This window comes from Hyla sarda, chromosome 12 (genome assembly GCF_029499605.1).
Source record: "Hyla sarda isolate aHylSar1 chromosome 12, aHylSar1.hap1, whole genome shotgun sequence".
Classification (NCBI taxonomy): Eukaryota; Metazoa; Chordata; class Amphibia; order Anura; family Hylidae; genus Hyla; species Hyla sarda.
Window position 1 is genome coordinate 21,116,103 of NC_079200.1, and position 19,954 is coordinate 21,136,056.

At 45.2% G+C, this 19,954-nt stretch overlaps 1 protein-coding gene across 2 annotated transcripts; it reads left to right on the top strand.

The window, feature by feature from the left end:
• The first annotated feature begins 1,576 nt into the window (after positions 1–1,576).
• Positions 1,577–18,959, top strand: NT5C3B (5'-nucleotidase, cytosolic IIIB). Of its 2 annotated transcripts, XR_008849269.1 has the most exons (10): positions 1,577–1,804; positions 2,872–2,970; positions 6,785–6,854; positions 6,936–6,982; positions 8,851–8,936; positions 10,830–10,919; positions 11,032–11,194; positions 15,872–16,072; positions 17,220–17,748; positions 17,836–18,959. XR_008849269.1 is itself a non-coding variant. In XM_056548594.1 (9 exons), exons 1-9 carry the CDS (start codon positions 1,799–1,801, stop codon positions 17,328–17,330), a joined length of 873 nt encoding a protein of 290 aa, XP_056404569.1. In that variant the 5' UTR covers positions 1,577–1,798; the 3' UTR covers positions 17,331–18,959. The 2 variants fall into 2 exon arrangements, 1 of the variants encoding a protein (XP_056404569.1); XM_056548594.1 differs by having other exon boundaries at positions 17,220–18,959.
• Positions 18,960–19,954: the final 995 nt, after the last annotated feature.

Consider the following 19,954-nt stretch of genomic DNA (forward strand, 5'->3'; position numbering starts at 1 on the left):
CTCAATGACTTTCTTTTCTTATTGATGCCAATTTAATGCTACTAAACACAATTAATAAAAATGCTTAAAACATTTTGTTCTGTGGTGTGGATGTAGGAGAAATCTTGCTTAGGCTGCATTCACACCACGTTTTTGCAATACAGTTCACATATACGTTTTCAATGTGAAAACCGTTACGGAACCGTATTGAAAACCGTATGTATTGACTCTCCATTGAAAACCGTATGCCAAAAGATGCATCAGATTGTGTCCGTTTTGCGTCTGGTACAGTTTTGTCAGGTTTTTTCCCGTACCCAAAACCATAGCCTACCACGTTTTTTGGTCCAGGTGAAAAACTGTTTTAAACCGTATACGTTTTTTTTTTTAAACATGGGAGTCAATGGGAACCGTACAGAACCGCATGTGCGTACGGTTCCATACGGTTTTCACCATACGGTTTTTGACTTTGCACAGGTTTTTTTTCCGGAAATTTCAATCAAACAAGTGAAACTTTATTCATAATGTAGTGAAAAGTTAAAAACGTATACGTTTTTTTCATAAAAAACGGATGCAACCTGACATCATTTTCTAAACCGTATACGGTTTTTAACCGTTTACGGGTTAAAATTTGTACACACATTTTGATACAGTTTAGTCCGGTTTTGAGGAATCCGTTTTTCATCAACAACCTGATACGGGAACTGTATTGCAAAAGCGTGGTGTGAATGCAGCCTTAGTAGACATAGATGCCTCTGAAGAAACCTTAAAGGGGTATTCCACTTCTCAGCATTTAGAACAAACTGTTCCGAACACTGGAGCTGGCGCCGGGAGCTCGTGACGTCATAGCCCGTGCCCCCTCACTGCAAGTCTATGGGAGGGGGCGTGGCGGCTGTCACGCCCCCTCCCATAGACTTGCATCGAGGGGGTGGGGTGTGACGTCATGAGGGGGCTGGGCTATGATGTCACAAGCTCCCGGCTCTAGCGTTCAGAACAGTTTGTTCCAAACACTGAGCAGCGGAGTACCCCTTTAAAAGGATATTCCGTAGATCCATTTTTTTTTTTTTTTTATTAATCAGTGTTTTAATAAGAGGTATATCATTTATAGAATAACATTTTTATTAAATTACGCTCCCTGGAAACAATTTACTTCAGTTTGGTAAAATGTGGCACCATGGGGACTGTCTGGCTTTATATGGACACTGACACTAAGGGCCTATATACACACTAGAGAAATTCAGAAAGGAATCTCCTTTCAGAGTCAGCCACTCCCGGAAACAGCGCTTATTTGGGGCAGAATCTGCTACTGAAAAAGTGATCAAGCGGATCTCGAAACGCGTCTAGCCTTTGATACCATCCAAATCTGCTTGCTCCATATGTATAGCTAACAACATTGGCAAACAGGAGAATCTAATACATCTGCAACCTCTACTACACGCTGGTAGGCACACTGGTTGGGAAACAATGAGATAAGAGAGATTAGATAACTGCTCTGTACTAGGTAATTAGTGTTTACCTACCAACAAAATGGCCGACGGCCCGGTGTAGCGACAATAGCGACATTTACGTCACCCGGAAGTACTGTACGAAGCCCGGAAGTACCTCTTGGCCCTCTGCTATAGGCTCTGCGCGTGCGTTACACGTATGCGGCGCGTGTGTAGCTGGACAGTAGTGATTGTCATACCGGCTCCATCAGGGGGCGCTGTGCTGAGCGCTGTATACTCTACATAGAGTCCTATTCCCTGCGGTCATCCGGGGTGTGAGCAGGCGCGTCCATTCACAGCAGCTGGTGCCGGGGACTGCAGTGTATCCCAGGAGAAGCATGCTTGTGAGTAATTGAGTGCATAGGGAGGGGTGAAGGCTGTCAGGGCATACTGGGGGTTGTAGTTTTACAGCCCCTGGCTATAGGGCAGATCCTGTTTAAAGGGATTGTTTTTCTTATTGGTGTCATTGTTTGGGTCTGTCTCCTGTCACCCCCTGTCAGCTGACTAAAGCAGTGTTTCCAACCAGAGTTCCTCCAGCTGTTGCAAAACTACAACTCCCAGCATGCCCGGACAGCCGTTGGCTGTCCGGGCATGCTGGGAGTTGTAGTTTTGCAACAGCTGGAGGCACCTCTGGGAAACACTGACCTATACTATATAGTCCAACATGCTGGGAGTTGTAGTTTTGCAACAGCTGGAGGTGCCCCTGGTTGGGAAACATTGACCTATACTATATAGTCCAACATGCTGGGAGTTGTAGTTTTGCAACAGCTGGAGGTGCCCCTGGTTGGGAAACATTGACCTATACTATATAGTCCAACATGCTGGGAGTTGTAGTTTTGCAACAGCTGGAGGCGCCCCTGGTTGGGAAACACAGGACTAAAGGGTCAGATGCAGCCTTTTCATCAGCAAGCATAGCGCCGTTCATTCTGTAGTGGCTGCGCCTGGTACTGCGCATCACAAAGTTGGTTCTGTTTGGACTGAGCTGCGTGAGTTGCAGTACCAACCTCTACCACTATACAATGTATGTCGCTGTGCTTGACAAACAATGGATTTACTAAGAGTGGAGTGTAGATTTTGTTGATTTTTTTTTTTTGCTGTTCTTTCCCCCCCCCCCCATGGTATTTACTCATTTACTCCGCTTTCGGAAACTTCAGGGTACGTTCACACGTGCGTATTTTTGCTGCAGATCTGCTTCAGTAGATTTTTCTGCCCATTGAAATCAATGGGCAGCAAAATCTGCAGTAGCAAAAATCCGCACGTGTGAAAGCACCCTTATACATGCTTTAAAGTGTAGGGGTTTCTTCCCAGAAAATTCACATGATTTTCAGAAATTGGATGAAATGTAGGGACAAACACTAGTAGGGACTTTACCAGAGGAGCCCTTTTATTAATGTCTACATTACATCCTTAGATTCCAGAGCTGAGCAAAGACACAGTCCGCATGAGGGACCCAGAAAAAGTCCGAGAGGTGATCCTGGCTTTACAAAATGGAGGCGATAAGAAATTACAGGTAAGTTGTTATATAAATCCAGGGTAGGATAGGATGGCACACACAGTCATGGGCGTAAAATGTTGGCACCCCTGAAATTTTTCTAGAAAATGAAGTATTTCTCACAGGAAAGGATTGCAGTAACACAGGTTTTGCTATACACATGTTTATTTCCTTTGTGTGTATTGGAACTAAACCAAAAAAGGGAGGAAAAAAAGCAAATTTGACATAATGTCACCAAACTCCAAAAATGGGCTGGACAAAATTATTATAGGCATCAAAACATCACTGACCTCCACCATATGTCACTGTAGGTACTGTGTTCTTTTCTTTGTAGGCCTCATTCTGTTTTTGGTAAACAGTAGAATGATATGCTTTACCAAAAAGCTCTATCTTGGTCTCATCTGTCCACAAGACGTTTTCCCAGAAGGGTTTTGGTTACTCAAGTTCATTTTGGCAAAATGTAGTCTTGCTTTTTTGTGTGTCAGCAATGGGGTCCTCCTGGGTCTCCTCCATAGTGGGGTCCTCCTGGGTCTCCTCCATAGTGTTTCATTTAATTTAAAGGGGTTGTGTGCTGCCCTGCCTTTCGGAGCTCCGCACGCAGCTTCCGGAAGTTCATTATTCCGAACGATGTTCGCGGCCGCCGGGCGTGACGTCACGCCCGGCCCCCTCGTGACGTCACGCCCGCCCCCTCTACCAAAGTCTATGGGAAGGGGGCGTGACAGCGGTCGCGCCCCCTTCCCATAGACTTTCGTTGAGGGGGCGGGCGTGACGTCACGAGGGGGCCGGGCGTGACGTCACGCCCGGCAGCCGCGAACACAGAAGCCCGCACACAGTGTTCGGAGTAATGAACTTCCGGACGCTGCATGCGGAGCTCCAAAAGGCAGGGCAGTGCACAACCCCTTTTAAATGTCAACGGATAGTTTGCGCTGACACTGATGCTCCCTGAGCCTGCAGGACAGCTTGAATATCTTTGGAACTTGTTTGGGGCTGCTTATCCACCATCCGGACTATCCTGCATTGACACCTTTCATAAATTTTTCTCTTCCGTCCACGCCCAGACAGTTCTCTGCTCTTCTTTCTATTGTCCATGCTTAGTTTGGCACACACAGACACACAATGCAAACACTAAGTGAACTTCTCTCCTTTTTATCTGCTTTCAGGTGTGATTTCTATATTGCCCACACCTGTTACTTGCCCCAGGTGAGTTTAAAGGAGCATCACATGCTTGAAGCAATCTTATTTTTCCACAATTTTGAAAGGGAGCCAATCATTTTGTCCAGACCATTTTTGGAGTTTGGTGCCATTATGTCCAATTTGCTTTTTTTCTCCCTTTTTTGGTTTAGTTCCAACACACACAAATGGAATAAACGTGTGTAGCAAAACATGTGTTACTGCAATCCTTTTCTGTGAGAAATACTTCATTTTCCAGAAAAATTTCAGGGGTGCCAACATTTACGGCCATTACTGTATACACCAGGGGTCCTCAAACTACGGCCCGAGGGCCACATGCGGCCCGCGGAGCGCATTTACCCGGCCCGCCGGGTGTTTTTGCCTTAGGACATCCCTGTGTTCCGAAAGATGCTTTCGGAACACAAGGATGCCTCTGAAGTCCCTGCGGCCCGCGTTTACTTTTAAAACGCGTGGACCGCCGGGAGCAGGTGCACGCAGCGACGTCACTGACGTCCCATCCTCCGGTCCTGCTATGGCCTGAGCGGTGGTCGGAACACTGAAATGGGGCAGTACACAGGCAAACAGCCTCCAGCCATACTTTATGGCTGGAGGCTGTATGCCTGTGGGGGAACATACTGCCAACGTAATTTGGGGGACTATACTGCCAGCCTAATGTGGGGGAACATACTGCCAGCCTAATGTGGGGGACTATATTGCACCTAATGTGGGGGACTATATTGCACCTAATGTGGGGGAACATACTGCAAGCCTAATGTGGGGGACTATATTGCACCTAATGTGGGGGACTATATTGCACCTAATGTGGGGGACTATATTGCACCTAATGTGGGGGAACTATATTGCCAGCCTAATGTGGGGGAACTATATTGCCAGCCTAATGTGGGGGACTATATTGCACCTAATGTGGGGGACTATATTGCACCTAATGTGGGGGAACATACTGCAAGCCTAATGTGGGGGACTATATTGTACCTAATGTGGGGGACTATAGTGCACCTAATGTGGGGGACTATAGTGCACCTAATGTGGGGGACTATACTGCACCTAATGTGGGGGAACATACTGCAAGCCTAATGTGGGGGACTATACTGCAAGCCTAATGTGGGGGAACATACTGCAAGCCTAATGTGGGGGACTATATTGTACCTAATGTGGGGGAACTATACTGCAAGCCTAATGTGGGGGACTATATTGTACCTAATGTGGGGAAATATACTGCAAGCCTAATGTGGGGGACTATATTGTGCCTAATGTGGGGGACTATATTGTACCTAATGTGGGGGAATTATACTGCCAGCCTAATGTGGGGGACTATATTTCACCTAATGTGGGGGACTATACTGCCAGCCTAATGTGGGGGACTATATTGCACCTAATGTGAGGGGGGGGGGGGACGGACTACAACCTAATGTGGGTGAAGTATGCTGCACCTAATGTGGGGGGAACTACAACCTAATGTGGGGGAATTGTACTGCCAACCCTAATGTGGGGGCACTGTACTGCCAACCCTAATGTGGGGGAACTACAGCCTAATGTGGGGGATCTATACTGCCAACCTAATGTGGGGGGAACTGTGCTGTGTACTTAAAGTGGTAGTCCACTAATAAGATATATGTGTTCATAGGAATTTATTCATGTTTTGTTATCTATAGTACGGCCCTCCAATGGTCTGAGGGACCGTGAATTGGCCCCCCGTTTAAAAAGTTTGAGGACCCCTAGTATACACTTACCAGCCATAACATTTTCATTAAAATCAAGGCCGCTCAGACGTGTCAAAATTAATTGATCTCTCATGGTTCACTGTTTAGAGCTGGAGGCTTTCTTGAACTTTGTAAATTTGAGCCTAATATTTCGGTATTACTTTTTTTTTTTTTTGGGGGGGGGGGGGAATCCTTTTCTCATATAAATTTCCTCCATTGGATGGTCAGCACTTAGCTTATATTCAGTATTGTGCCTCATTCCGCTTGAAATTAGGGATCTCTCCTTGAACATTGTTTTAGTCATGGCTAAAAGCACTTAATTATTCATAAGGTTCCTCTATAAATTACTTAAAGGGGTACTCCAGTTGAAAACTTTTTTTTTTTTTGTTTTTTGTTTTTTTTAAATCAACTAGTGCCAGAAAGTTAAACAGACTTGTAAATTACTTCTATTTAAAAATCTTAATCCTTCCAGTACTTATCAGCTCCTGTATGCTCCAGTGGAAGTTGTATAGTTCTTTTCTGTCTGACCACAGTGCTCTCTGCTGCCACCTCTATCAGTGTCAGGAACTGTCCAGAGCAGGAGAGGTTTGCTATGAGGATTTGTTCCTGACATGGATAGAGGTGTCAGCAGAGAGCACTGTGGTCAGACAGAAAGGAAATTTAAAAAGAAAAGAACTTCCTCTGGAGCTTACAGCAGCTAAGTACTGGAAGGATTAAGATTTTTAAATCGAAGTTTAACTTTCTGGCTCCAGTTAATAAAAAAATAAAAAATAAAAAAATAAAAAAAAATGTTTTCCAGTGGAGTACCCCTTTAAAGAAACAAACCTCTGCTTATGGATTAGCCTCAATAGGATATATCCTGTGATACACAAAGTGGAGCTGCTCACACAGTATTACAGGGACTCGCAGCTAAGTCTCTCCGGTCTTATTTCATTCTACAGGTGATCTCTGATTTTGACATGACACTAAGCCGCTTCCGGTATAATGGAGAGAGGAGTCCAACTTGCTATAGTGAGTATAGACCTGTCGCCCCCTACTGGCCTCTTGTAACATTGTGTGGTTAATAAGCCTGTGGCCATCTTTCCTACACAGATATTATCGACAACAGCAAGATGATAAGTGAGGACTGCAGGAAGAAGGTAGGCCGGGGGCTCACGTGGGTCATTTGGGCATTTCTCCCTGTAATTCCTATATACCCGATAATGGGGAACACAAACAAACATGGCCGCCACACCCAATGCAGATCTGTTTGTATGGGGCATTTAGAAGCAGCTGAATGGGGCTGTCAGGCCTAAGGCCTGATTATGGAAACATACATGTGTTTTATAATTGTATCTGTGTATAAACTAAGACCTGGGGGTGAGGGTTAGAGATGAGCGAACTTACAATAAATTCGATTCGTCACAAACTTCTCGGCTCGGCAGTTGATGACTTATCCTGCGTAAATTAGTTCAGCTTTCAGGTGCTCCGGTGGGCTGGAAAAGGTGGATACAGTCCTAAGAATGAGTCTCCTAGGACTGTATGCACCTTTTCCAGCCCACGGGAGCATCGGAAAGCTGAACTAATTTATGCAGGAAAAAATATCAACTGCCGAGCCGATAAGTTTGTGACGAATCAAATTTACTGTAAGTTCGCTCATCTCTAGTGAGGGTCATTCAGACTGTGTGTTTGTGTATTGCATTTTATTGGGGATCTGGCTGTTTGGTATCTCCTTTGAAGTCGTGCACTCTGGTCCCATCATATAATCAAAACAGATAAGGGGGCCAGGAAGAGAGATGCCCCACCTGGTGGGATCAGAGGGGAGGGGGGGAATGGAGTTTCCCTCCAAAGAAGCAGATAAGATTTAAATTGCTGGACTCAACTGTTGTTCAAGGGTGTACCAAAAGCTGACAAGAGCTGGGATCTCACTGACAAGGACTGCTATACCATCATGCTGTAAGAACTTCATCTTTTGTTTTCTGAACTTGCCTTGCTAAACTCTTTCATATTTTTGTACCTGTATGTCATTTGTTTCTGTATTTTTATATATACATATATATATATATATATAGCACTGTGATACCTTTTATCAGATTAAATGTTTAATTTAATCAGCTCTAATTAATGATCTCTAAATATAGGAGCTCACCTTTCTGAAGGAAGCTCTGGTGAAACACGTTTATCAAAGGGTTAATTTGGTGACTTGCTGGGACTAGTAGTGGATACCCAGAGGTCTGGCGGCTTTAACCCTTTCACCATCACACTCTCTCTAATGTCTTGGCTGGACCGATAGGGTGTGATCGTGACAGGGGCTTATTTTTAAAGGGGTATTCCGGCTTTATGCATCTTATCCCCTATCCAAAGGATAAGGGGATAAGATGTATGATCGCAGGGGTCCTGCCGCTGGGGACCCCCACGATCTCTGTGCAACCCTTGGCATTGTGTTGGGCGTTGCCTTCGAGACTTTGACGTCACAGCCACGCCCTCTAGTGACATCACGCCACCTCCATTCATGTCTATGGGAGGGGGCGTGACGGCCGTCACTCCCCTGCCCATAGACATGAATGGAGGGGGCGTCACCATGACGTCACATCCCCATCTCGGAGTCAGCACCAGGCACAGAATGCCAAGGGCTGCACAGAGATCGTGGGGATAAGATGTATAAAGCCGAAATACCCCTTAAACCCTCTGGATGACCAACAATGGGTCCCATGAGAAGCGTGCCGATCTAATGTCCTTCACAGGCCACATCTGCAGTTACTAAGCAGCTGTCTGAACATATCCACCAAACAGCAGTAGTTTACAAAATATTCAGATGAGCAGGCAGCCATATCGTGCATGGCCGCATAGAACTTTTTGGAATGGGAGCCTGTGTTTTCAGCAGCTCTCCACTAACTAGTAAAAGTGGGTCCCGGAGTGCAGGACATCTCAGTGACATCTATGTATTCGAGGGGCTATGGATAGAATGTGTAATGTTAGAACCATGTAAATGTAGATTTCTTAATTCTATGTCTTACTCCTCCTGCAGTTGAAAGATCTCTTTAACATCTACTATCCTCTTGAAATCGACCCAAATCGGACCAGTCAAGAAAAGTACCCTCTCATGGTGGAATGGTAAGGTGGAGAGTACACTATGGGGGGGGGGAGTTATTTTCTGCACCAGAATCGCAAAGTTGTACAACTTTTGCGCAAAACTCTTGCTGGTGCAGAGAAAGACAAATACCACAACTAGGATTAAGATAGGGGGTATCTAAGACCCTTAAATGGGGTACTCCGCCCCTAGACATCTTATCTATCCAAAGTATAGGGGATAAGATGTCTGGGACCCCCGCAATCAGACACCTTATCCCCCTATCCTTTTGTCTAGGGGCGGAGTACACCTTTTAAAGGGGTTGTGCGCTGCCCTGCAGTTCGGAGCTCCGCTCACAGCGTCCAGAAGTTCATTACTCCGAACGCTGTGAGCGGGCTTCCGTGTTCGCAGCCGCCGGGCGTGACGTCACGAAGGGGCCAGGCGTGACGTCACGCCCGGCGGCTGCGAACACGGAAGCCCGCTCACAGCGTTCGGAGTAATGAACTTCTGGACGCTGTGAGCGGAGCTCCGAACTGCAGGGCAGCGCACAACCCCTTTAACCCCTTAAGGACTCAGGGTTTTTCCGTTTTTGCACTTTCGTTTTTTCCTCCTTACCTTTAAAAAATCATAACCCTTTCAATTTTCCACCTAAAAATCCATATTATGGCTTATTTTTTGCGTCGCCAATTCTACTTTGCAGTGACATTAGTCATTTTACCCAAAAATGCACGGCGAAACGGAAAAAAAAATCATTGTGCGACAAAATCGAAAAAAACACGCCATTTTGTAACTTTTGGGGGCTTCCGTTTCTACGCAGTGCATATTACGGTAAAAATTACACCTTATCATTATTCTGTAGGTCCATACGGTTAAAATGATACCCTACTTATAAAGGTTGGATTTTGTCGCACTTCTGGAAAAAATCATAACTACATGCAGGAAAATTTATACGTTTAAAAATGTCATCTTCTGACCCCTATAACTTTTTTATTTTTCCACGTACGGGGCGGTATGAGGACTCATTTTTTGCGCCGTGATCTGAAGTTTTTATCAGTATGATTTTTGTTTTGATCTGACTTTTTGATCACTTTTTATTCATTTTTTAATGTTATAAAAAGTTACCAAAATACGCTTTTTTGGACTTTGGAATTTTTTTGCGCGTACGCCATTGACCGTACGGCTTAATTAATGATATATTTTTATAGTTCGGACATTTACGCACGCGGCGATACCACATGTTTATTTATTTTTTTTTTTTTTACACTGTTTTATTTTTCTTATGGGAAAAGGGGGGTGATTCAAACTTTTATTAGGGAAGGGGTTAAATGACCTTTATTAACACTTTTTTTTTACTTTTTTTTTGCAGTGTTATAGGTCCCATAGGGACCTATAACACTGCACACACTGATCTCTCCCATAGGGACCTATAACACTGCACACACTGATCTTTCATCCTGATCACAGGCGTGTATTAACACGCCTGTGATCAGCATTATCGGCGCTTGACTGCTCCTGCCTGGATCTCAGGCACGGAGCAGTCATTCGTCGATCGGACACCAGGGAGGCAGGTAAGAGCCCTCCCGGTGTCCGATCAGCTGTTCGGGACGCCGCGATTTCACCGCGGCGGTCCCGAACAGCCCGACTGAGCAGCCGGGATACTTTCAGTTTCACTTTAGAAGCGGCGGTCAGCTTTGACCGCCGCTTCTAAAGGGTTAATACCGCACATCGCCGCGATCGGCGATGTGTGGTATTAGCCGCGGGTCCCGGCCGTTGATTAGCGCCGGGACCCACGCGATAGGATGCGGGATCGCGGCGCGATCCCGCTTCATATCGCGGGAGCCGGCGCAGGACGTAAATATACGTCCTGCGTCGTTAAGGGGTTAAGAAGACACTCATTCATACCTTTGCCTGTGTCCTGACTTGTTTGTGTCTTCCAGGTGGAGTAAAGCTCACACTCTGCTCTGCGGACAGAGAATTGAGAAGCAGATGTTGTCACAAGTCGTGAAAGAGTCACAGGCTAGACTAAGGTAATGATGCTCCGCTATATAGATGACATCCTTTTCCATCCCCCTCCATTCTACACGCCTCTTTTCTTCCTTATGTCCCACGTTTTCCAGGCATCATTCTTGTGTTTTCCAGGGATGGGTTTGAAAATTTTTTCAACGCCTTGCACCAAAGTGAGATCCCTCTCTTTATCTTCTCTGCTGGGATTGGGGATGTTCTGGAGGAGATTATTCGCCAGGCTGGGGTGTATCACTCCAATATTAAGGTGGTCTCCAACTACATGGATTTTGATGATAATGTAAGTACCCTATGGAGTTAAAGGGGTACTCCACTGCTCAGCATTCAAAACAACATGACATCACGGCCCCGCCGTGATGTCACAATCCGCCGGCTCCAAGCGTTCCGAACATTTTGTTCCCAGTGCTGAGCAGCGGAGTACCCCTTTTTAAGAGTTTAATTTTTTTTAATAAGCAGGATCAGTTGGTTCTCATGCATTACCCCAAATATAACAATTATGGGGCATCTTTCCTTTAGGCTGTTATATTCCTCCTGAAAGTGGATCAGTACGTAGAGAAGTGTTTCCCAACCAGGGTGACTCCAGCTGTTGTAAAACTACTACTCCTAGCATGCCCAGACAGCGAAGAGGTGGTGGCTGGAGTCCAGCTGTTGGAAAACCTTGACATAGAGCAATGAGGCTTACTTTGTTAATAAGATGTTTCCTACTCTCTTATACAATATCCAAGTTGCACTCAGTGTCGGCCTGCTCTGGGACACGTCCTATTGACAAGAGTGCTAACACAATGGCCCTCATTTACTAATGTCAACCCAACTGTCTTCCTCGGGTTGTGTGACCAAATTTGTGTCGCATAGCCCATGCGACACTTCTGTGCGACACAATTTCCCGACACAAAAAACCATCACTCAGTGTTTTTTATTTATTTTTTATATATACCATTCAAAATGGGTGTGGTTAGCCGAAAAGGGTCGTGTTTCCAGAAAATGTTTGAATTTCGCTTCACCAAAACACGACAGCTCTGAGCTGTCGGGAAATTACTCAAAACCGGGTCTGTTCCATGTTGGGGGCAGTAGTACAGGGGCTGAGAGATTGATCACACCAGGTCTCACTTCTGAGACCTGATCCGATGAGAAATTATTAAGCAGGGGAGCGGGCGGCATTGCTCCTCCCCAGCGATGTACTGTGTACTTTTACTTTCATTTTTAAATTCCCTGCCGGGAGTCCTGAATGGCCGGTACTGAGGAGTCATTCAGGGCTCCCGGCGGGGTTTTCAAATAGAAGTGCAGCGGTGGGGAAAGATATGGCACTTTTCACTCCCATTGAATAGGCAGGCAGTAGCACTTTTCACTCCCATTGATCTGTGAACTGCCCCATAGACGTATGATGAAGCTGAGGGACAGAGATTGATAAAAGACTGGGAGTGAAGCGTGCTGCTGCCTGCTTCTCCCCACTCATTTTCCTGATCAGTGGGGCTTTCAGCACAGAGACCCTGACCGATCAAAACTTTGTGTCTCTGACATGCCAAAAACTTTTCACTATAAATTAACCCCTTAAAGCCAAACTGACACCAAGAATATGCTTGTGACGCTGCACAAACTGTGCACTAGGGCTTCATAAGCATATTCTAGGCATACCTTTAGTGGCACCTAAGGCTAGTTTATACTTACACAATCAAGCTATATAATCCCCTCGGGAGTCAGACTGACAGTTGGGGAGGGGGAGCCCGGGGGCCACTCTGCTCTAAGCGCACCGCCTCTTTCTGCCTAGGTCGGGCAGTTGTTTGGCAGGTAGGTTGCGGGCAGCAGAGCTACACAGGGTTTCTGCAAGCAAGGGTAATAGAAGAAATGGCATTGCAAATTTTCTCCTGAGTATGGAAATACCCCATTTGTGGATGTAAAGTGCTCTGCGGGCGCACTACAGGGCTCAGAAGAGAAGGAGCGTCATTGGGCTTTTTGAGAGAAAATTTGACTCTAATGGAAGTCAGGGGCCATGTGCGCTTACAAAGCCCTCATGGTGCCAGAAGAGTGGACCCTCCCACATGTGACCCCATTTTGGAAACTACCCCCTACACGGAGTGTAATAAGGGGTGCAGTGAGCATTTACACCCCACTGGTGTTTGACAGATTTAATTACATTTTTCATTTGCACAGCGTACTGTTCAAAAAAATCTGTCAGACACCAGTGGGGTGTGAATGCTCACTGTACCCCTTATTACATTCCGTGTTTATGTCAGAACCGCTGTAACTATCAGCCATTCCAATGCAAATCACCAATTTAGGTCTCAAATGTACATGTTGCGCTCTCACTCCTGAGCCATGTTGTGCACCTGCAGAGCACTTTACCTTTACCTATGAGGTATTTCCGTTTTTGGGAGACATTGGGGGAGATTTATCAAAGGATTTACATGGGTTTTCCTGTCTAAAATTGTCGCACAGAAAGTCGGTCTAAATATGTGCGACTTTTTCTTTAGAGGATTTTTAGAACATGATGCATTTTAGTCTATTTTAGACTGATAAAAGCATTGGTGCTGAATTTATCAATAACGACTTTTCGGCGACAAGTTGCATCGGCTGAAAGTACACCGAAATGTCAGACCATACTGGAGCAGGTTTAAATACAGTCTAAAGCATAGATCCCGAAGTCCGTGCGCAGAATTTATCAACAGCCGTGTGACTTTTGATAAATTAGGCGCTCAAGAGACCGGCCTAACCCTCTGTAGTTTGGTCTATATTAATGCGGGAAATAGACTACTTTGATAAATCTCCCCCATTTTGTTACACATTTTCTTTTTCTCCTTTTAGTTCTTGAAAGACAAAACTTGGGGCAACACCAGCATGTAAGTGTGTTTAAAAAAACAAAAACCTTTTTACACTTACAGGCTGGTGTTGCCCCCAACTTTTCCTTTTCATAAGGGGTAAAAGGAGAAAAAGACCACAAAATGTGTAACACAATTTCTCCCGAGTACAGAAATTCCCCATATGTGGCCCTAAACTGTTGCCTTGAAATACGACAGGGCTCCGAAGTGAGAGAGCGCCATGCGCATTTGAGGCTTAAATTAGGGATTTGCATAGGGGCAGACCCGGATTCAAGCATAGCGCTTGCCTCAGATACCAAAAAAAAAAAAAAAAAAAACAGGCTGCCTCCAGCTGTTGCACAACTGACAGCATGCCTGGACAGTCAAGGGCTGACCGACAATGCTGGGAGTTCTTGAAGGACCAGATGTTGCAGAACTACAACTCCCAGCATGCCTGGACTGTCTGGGCATGCTGAGAGTTGTAAGTTACTCACCACCGCAGGGACCTCCGCCGCTGATTCCGATGCCACTGCACATGTTCCCCCGCTCTGCCTGGACTAGCGGAGCGGGGTAACTGAACTTGAAAACCCCCGCCCCATGCTGCGATTTGTCAGTTAGTCCCAATCGATCAAACGTAGCTGTCGGAGGAGGTGGCACCATTTCCACCTCACTCCCACACGTAAGTGTAGGAAAATCACCGTATTTTTCCGTGCCACCGGAGATCCCATTTGGCCCGGAAAAGCTCTGATTCACCAGTCAGAATTAACGAGCGATTGCCATGATGGGGGGGGGGGGGGGGGGTTCCGGGGTTCCCTCAAGGCATTGTCATCGGATGCCTGCTGAAACAATATTCTGATCACCGTCCTTAAAGGGTTACTCCGCTGGAGAATATATTTTTTGAAATCAAGTTAAAGGGGTACTCCACCCCTAGACATCTTATCCCCCTATCCAAAGGAAAGGGGATAAGATGTCCGATCGCAGGGGTTTTACCACTGCGGACCTCTTATCTCTGCTGCGGCACCCAGACATCCAGTGATTGGAGCGAAGTTTGCTACATGACGGATGACTTGCGATGCGGGGCGGAGGCTTGTGACGTTACGGCCACGCCCCCTCAATGCAAGTGACATCACGAGCCTCCAGCGCTGCACCCGACGCTCTAAACGAACAGGGAGATCCCCAGTGGCGGGACCCCCGCGATCAGACATCTTGTCCTCTATCCTTTTTGGATAGGGGGATAAGATGTCTAGGGGCGGAGTACCCCTTTAAGTAGATTTCTTGGTGAACAGCACATCTTCCCATCTCTATATACAAAGGGAAATGTACTGACGTCTATAGGACATGAGGAGTAACCTGTATAGTTTTTGTATACAGGTGAAAAGAATGTGTATTCTGGGGGAGGTATACTGTGTACACTATGGGGGAGATTTACCAAAACCCGTCCAGAGAAAAAGTTGCTGAGTTGCCCATAGCAACCAATCGGATCGCTGCTTTCACTTTTAACAAGGCCTCTGCAAAATGAAAGTAGCGATCTGATTGGTTGCTATGGGCAACTGGGTAACTTTTCCTCTGCACTAGTTTTGATAAATCCCTCCCCTATGAAGCGATTTGATTGGTTGCTATGGGCAACTCAGCAACTTTTCCTATGCACAGATTTTGATAAATCTCCCCCATAGGGGGAGATTTATCAAAATCTGTGCATAGGAAAAGTTGCTGAGTTGCCCATAGCAACCAATCAGATCGCTTCTTTCATTTTGCAGAGGCCTTGTTAAAAATGAAAGAAGCGATCTGATTGGTTGCTATGGGCGACTGGGCAATTTTTTTTTTCTCTGGACAGGTTTTGAGTAGAGATGAGCGAACTTACAGTAAATTCGATTCGTCACGAACTTCTCGGCTCGTCAGTTGATGACTTATCCTGCGTAAATTAGTTCAGCCTTCAGGTGCTCCGGTGGGCTGGAAAAGGTGGATACAGTCCTAGGAGACTCTTTCCTAGGACTGTATCCACCTTTTCCAGCCCATCGGAGCACCTGAAAGCTGAACTAATTTTATGCAGGAAAAGTCATCAACTGACGAGTCGAGAAGTTCGTGACGAATCGAATTTACTGTAAGTTCGCTCATCTCTAGTTTTGATATGTATAATTCTGTACATTCAATCCTGTTCTTCCCAGGGTATCATAACAGGATTTAAGGGGGAAATAATTCACACGTACAACAAGAATAACACTGTCCTGAGAGACACGGAGTACTTCCAGCAGATCAGCCACCGCAGTAACATCATCCTCCTCGGAGATACTTTGGGCGACCTCACAATGTCTGAAGGAGTCGCCACTGTGGAGAACATTCTTCGGATCGGCTTCCTCAATGACAAGGTGAGGCCCCGCCATATAAATACCATCGTAACCGGACGTTGTGGTAAACTCCATTTAAGGGTGTAATAGCAGATGAAAAAATTAAAGGGGTACTCCACTGGAAAACTTTTATTTATTTTATTTTTATTTTTATTTTTTTTAAATCAATTGGTGCCAGAAAGTTAAACAGATTTGTAAATTACTTTTATTTAAAAAAAAAAACTTAATCCTTCCAGTACTTATCAGCTGCTGTACACTACAGAGGAAGTTCTTTTCTCTTTTGAATTTCCTTCCTGTCTGACCACAGTGCTCTCTGCGGACACCTCTGTCCATGTCGGGAACTGTCCAGAGCAGGAGAGGTTTGCTATGGGGGATTTGCTCCTACTCTGGACAGTTCCTGACATGGACAGAGGTGTCAGCAGAGAGCACTGTGGTCAGACAGAAAGGGAAAAAAAGAACTTCCTCTGTAGTGTACAGCAGCTGATAAGTACTGGAAGGATTAAGATTTTTTTAAATAGAAGTAATTAATAAAAAACTAATCAATAAATTATGTTTTTATGATCCTAGTGTTATTCCTATTGCATTTCAAAATTACACATAGGTTGACGTGCATCATCTGCTCCCTCCTATTCTATAGAAAGGAAATTCAAAAAGAAGAGCACTTCCTGTGGAGAATTTTTCAGCTGATAAGTACTGGAAGGATTAAGATTTTTAAATAGAAGTCATTTTTTTAATCTGTAACTTTCTGGCACCAGTTGATTTAAAAAATAAATGTTTTCCAGCAGAGTACCTCTTTAACTTCAGTATCGATGCCAGGAAGCTGCTGCAAAGGCACAAACAAATAATGGGTACACATGATGAGTAGAGATGAGCGAATTTACAGTAAATTTGATTCGTCACAAACTTCTCGGCTCGGCAGTTGATGACTTATCCTGCATAAATTAGTTCAGCTTTCAGGTGCTCCGGTGGGCTGGAAAAGGTGGATACAGTCCTAGGAATGGATCCACCTTTTCCAGCCCACCGGAAAACAGAACTAATTTATGCAGGATAAGTCATCAACTGCCGAGCCGAGAAGTTCGTGACGAATCGAATTTACTTTAAATTCGCTCATCTCTAATGATGAGAACAGAACTGTATGTAATCTACTATTTTTCTTGTGTCCCGGCAGGTTGAGGAGCTGACGGATCAGTTTTTACAAGCCTACGACATCGTCCTGGTCAGAGACGAGACCCTGGATGTAGTGAACGGTATTCTCAACTTCATAACTTCCAAGAACTGATCACCTCAACACAAGAACTGTTCTCAGTATTATAAATCCTCAAGCCGGTACGGGTTCCCTCCCGTTTCTGTCCAAGGAGGCCATTGATTTTATTCAGTCATGTTCCCAAAACTCTTCTAAAATATTCAGTACTAAGCGGGGGATGGGGGGGGCGCGCGTCTCTACTGGGAATATCGCAGTACAAAATGTTTGCTTGTTTCGTACATTGTACCTAGTGCTCGGAGAAGGCGGACCCTGCACCAGTGTTCCGATGAACACCTTCAGGAGTATTACAGGGAGGGGACACATTTAAAGGGGTACTCCGCCCCTAGACATCTTATCCTCTATCCAAAGGATAAGGGATAAGATGTCTGATCGCGGCAATACACCTGCTGCACCCGGCGTGCGTTTAGAGCGTCGGGTTCAGCGCCGGATGCCCGTGACGTCACAGCCACGCCCCTTCAATGCAATTCTATGGGAGGGGGCGTGGCTGCCGTCACGCCCCCTCCCATAGACTTGCATTGAGGGGGCGTGGCCGTGAAGTCAAACAGGGCGTGGCCGTGACGTCACAAGTCTCCACCCCCGCATCGCCAGTTATCCGGCAAGGAGCGAAGTTCGCTCAGTGCACCGGATGTGTGGGGTGCTGCTGCCGAGATCAGGACCCCCCCCCGCAATCAGACAACTTATCCCCCTATCCTTTGGATAGGGGATAAGATGTCTAGGGATGGAGTACCCTTTTAAGGAGGGAAGGACTGAGTGTGTCCTGTTCAATGGACCAGTCCTATTGTTATCGGAGTTAAGCTGCTGCCAAAAGGAAACAAACTACATTGCCATCTATGGGGACTGGCAGCAGGGACGTGCACAGACATTTTGGAGGGCAGATGCTCAAGTAAAAAAAAATAATAATAATTAATAAAAAAAAAACGGGCACTTCTAAATAAAAAAGTTTGTAAAAACCTTACATATGTGAACACAATTCCTGAGGTAAGGGACCTCCGGATGTCATGTCGGCTGAATAGGACCTGCCTCACCCCATGGAGGTCCCAATCAGTGAGGGCATTATAGGGCAGGGGCTCAAGCCCCCTTTTGAGTCTGTGTGTGCGCCTGTCCCCAACTTGCGTGGTCCTAGTGCCGACTGATTCAGTCAGTGCCAGCCGCCCTAATGTGAACCCGGCCTTAATCTTTCCAATGTAATCGTGGTTGGCGTTATGTCCATTTATTTCTTGCTGATATCAGAAATAGATCCCATTAGAAGAAAAAAGGAAAACCCCTTTTACCAAAATGTCCTACTCCCTTTTTATTTTAAGTGGTCACTCTCATTAAAATTAACTTTTTCTATTGCCCTCATTATGGTAAATATTTCTAATATACTTTTGTTTAAAAAAAAATGAAGTTTTCTATGTTTTATTTGTGCTTAAAAAAGCTCAAGAGCACATTTCCCCCATCTTATACACAGACTTAGGACTGGAGTCCAAACACAGGAAGTGCAGCCTGGAGTGCTGAGGGGGGGGGTCCAGCCTCATCCAATCATAGCTCCTCTCACACTGAACTGCAATATGCTGTTGGTTGGACACACCCCTTCAGCACTCCAGGCTGCACTTTCTGTGTTTGGGCTCCGGTCCTAAGTCTGTGTCTGAGATGGGGGGGGGGGGGGGGGGGGGAAATGTGCTCTTGAGCTTTTTTTAAACACAAATAAAACATAGAAAACAAACAGTATTAGAAATATTTTTTATTTACCATAAGGAGTGCAATAGCAAAAATTAGTTTTAATGAGAGAGCCCATTTAAAGGGGTACTCCAGTACTTTTTTTTTTTTTTTTTTTTTTTAAATCAACTGGTGCCAGAAAGTTAAACAGATTTTCTCCTCCTCTGGACAGTTCTTAAAATGGACAGAGATGTCAGCAGAGAGCTCTGTGTTCCAAAAAGAAAATAATTTCCTCTGTAGTATTCAGCAACTAATAAGTACTGGAGGGATTAAGATTTTTTTTTAATAGGAGTCATTTACAAATCTGTTTCACTTTCTGGCACCAGTAGATAAAAAAAAATATAAAGTTTTCCACCAGAGTAACCCTTTAAAACCCGGTCTTTTTAGTAAAGTTTTCAATGCCGATAGGCGACCAGTTTTGACCAGTTGTTTTTTTTTTTTTGTTTTTTTTTAAACACTGAATTATGGATGTCTGTCATACCACATGAGCCTTATACTGAGACCCCCATGTTCACCTTGGTTGAGGAATGAAAACCCAAAGCAGAATTTTTTTTTTTTTTTTTTTTGTCTATCCCAGTCTTTCCAAGCCAGTGTGCCTCCAGCTGTTGCAAAACAACAATTCCCAGCATGCCCTTCGGGCATGCTGGGAATTGTAGTTTTGCAACAGCTGGAGGCACACTGGCTGGGAAACGCTGGTCTATCAACTATGCATATAACTTACCACGTGACACATCCTAACATCTCTGTATATACAGGTACTGTAACCCCCACCATGTTTTTTGCAAAATGCCTTTGTTTTAATAAAACCCTGCTTAAAATCTTTTTCGCCGCCTTTGCCTTTTGCGAGGTCTAGCGTTGGACGTAGAGATGAGCGAACTTACAGTAAATTCGATTCGTCGCGAACTTCTCGGCTCGGCAGTTGATTACTTTTCCTGCGTAAA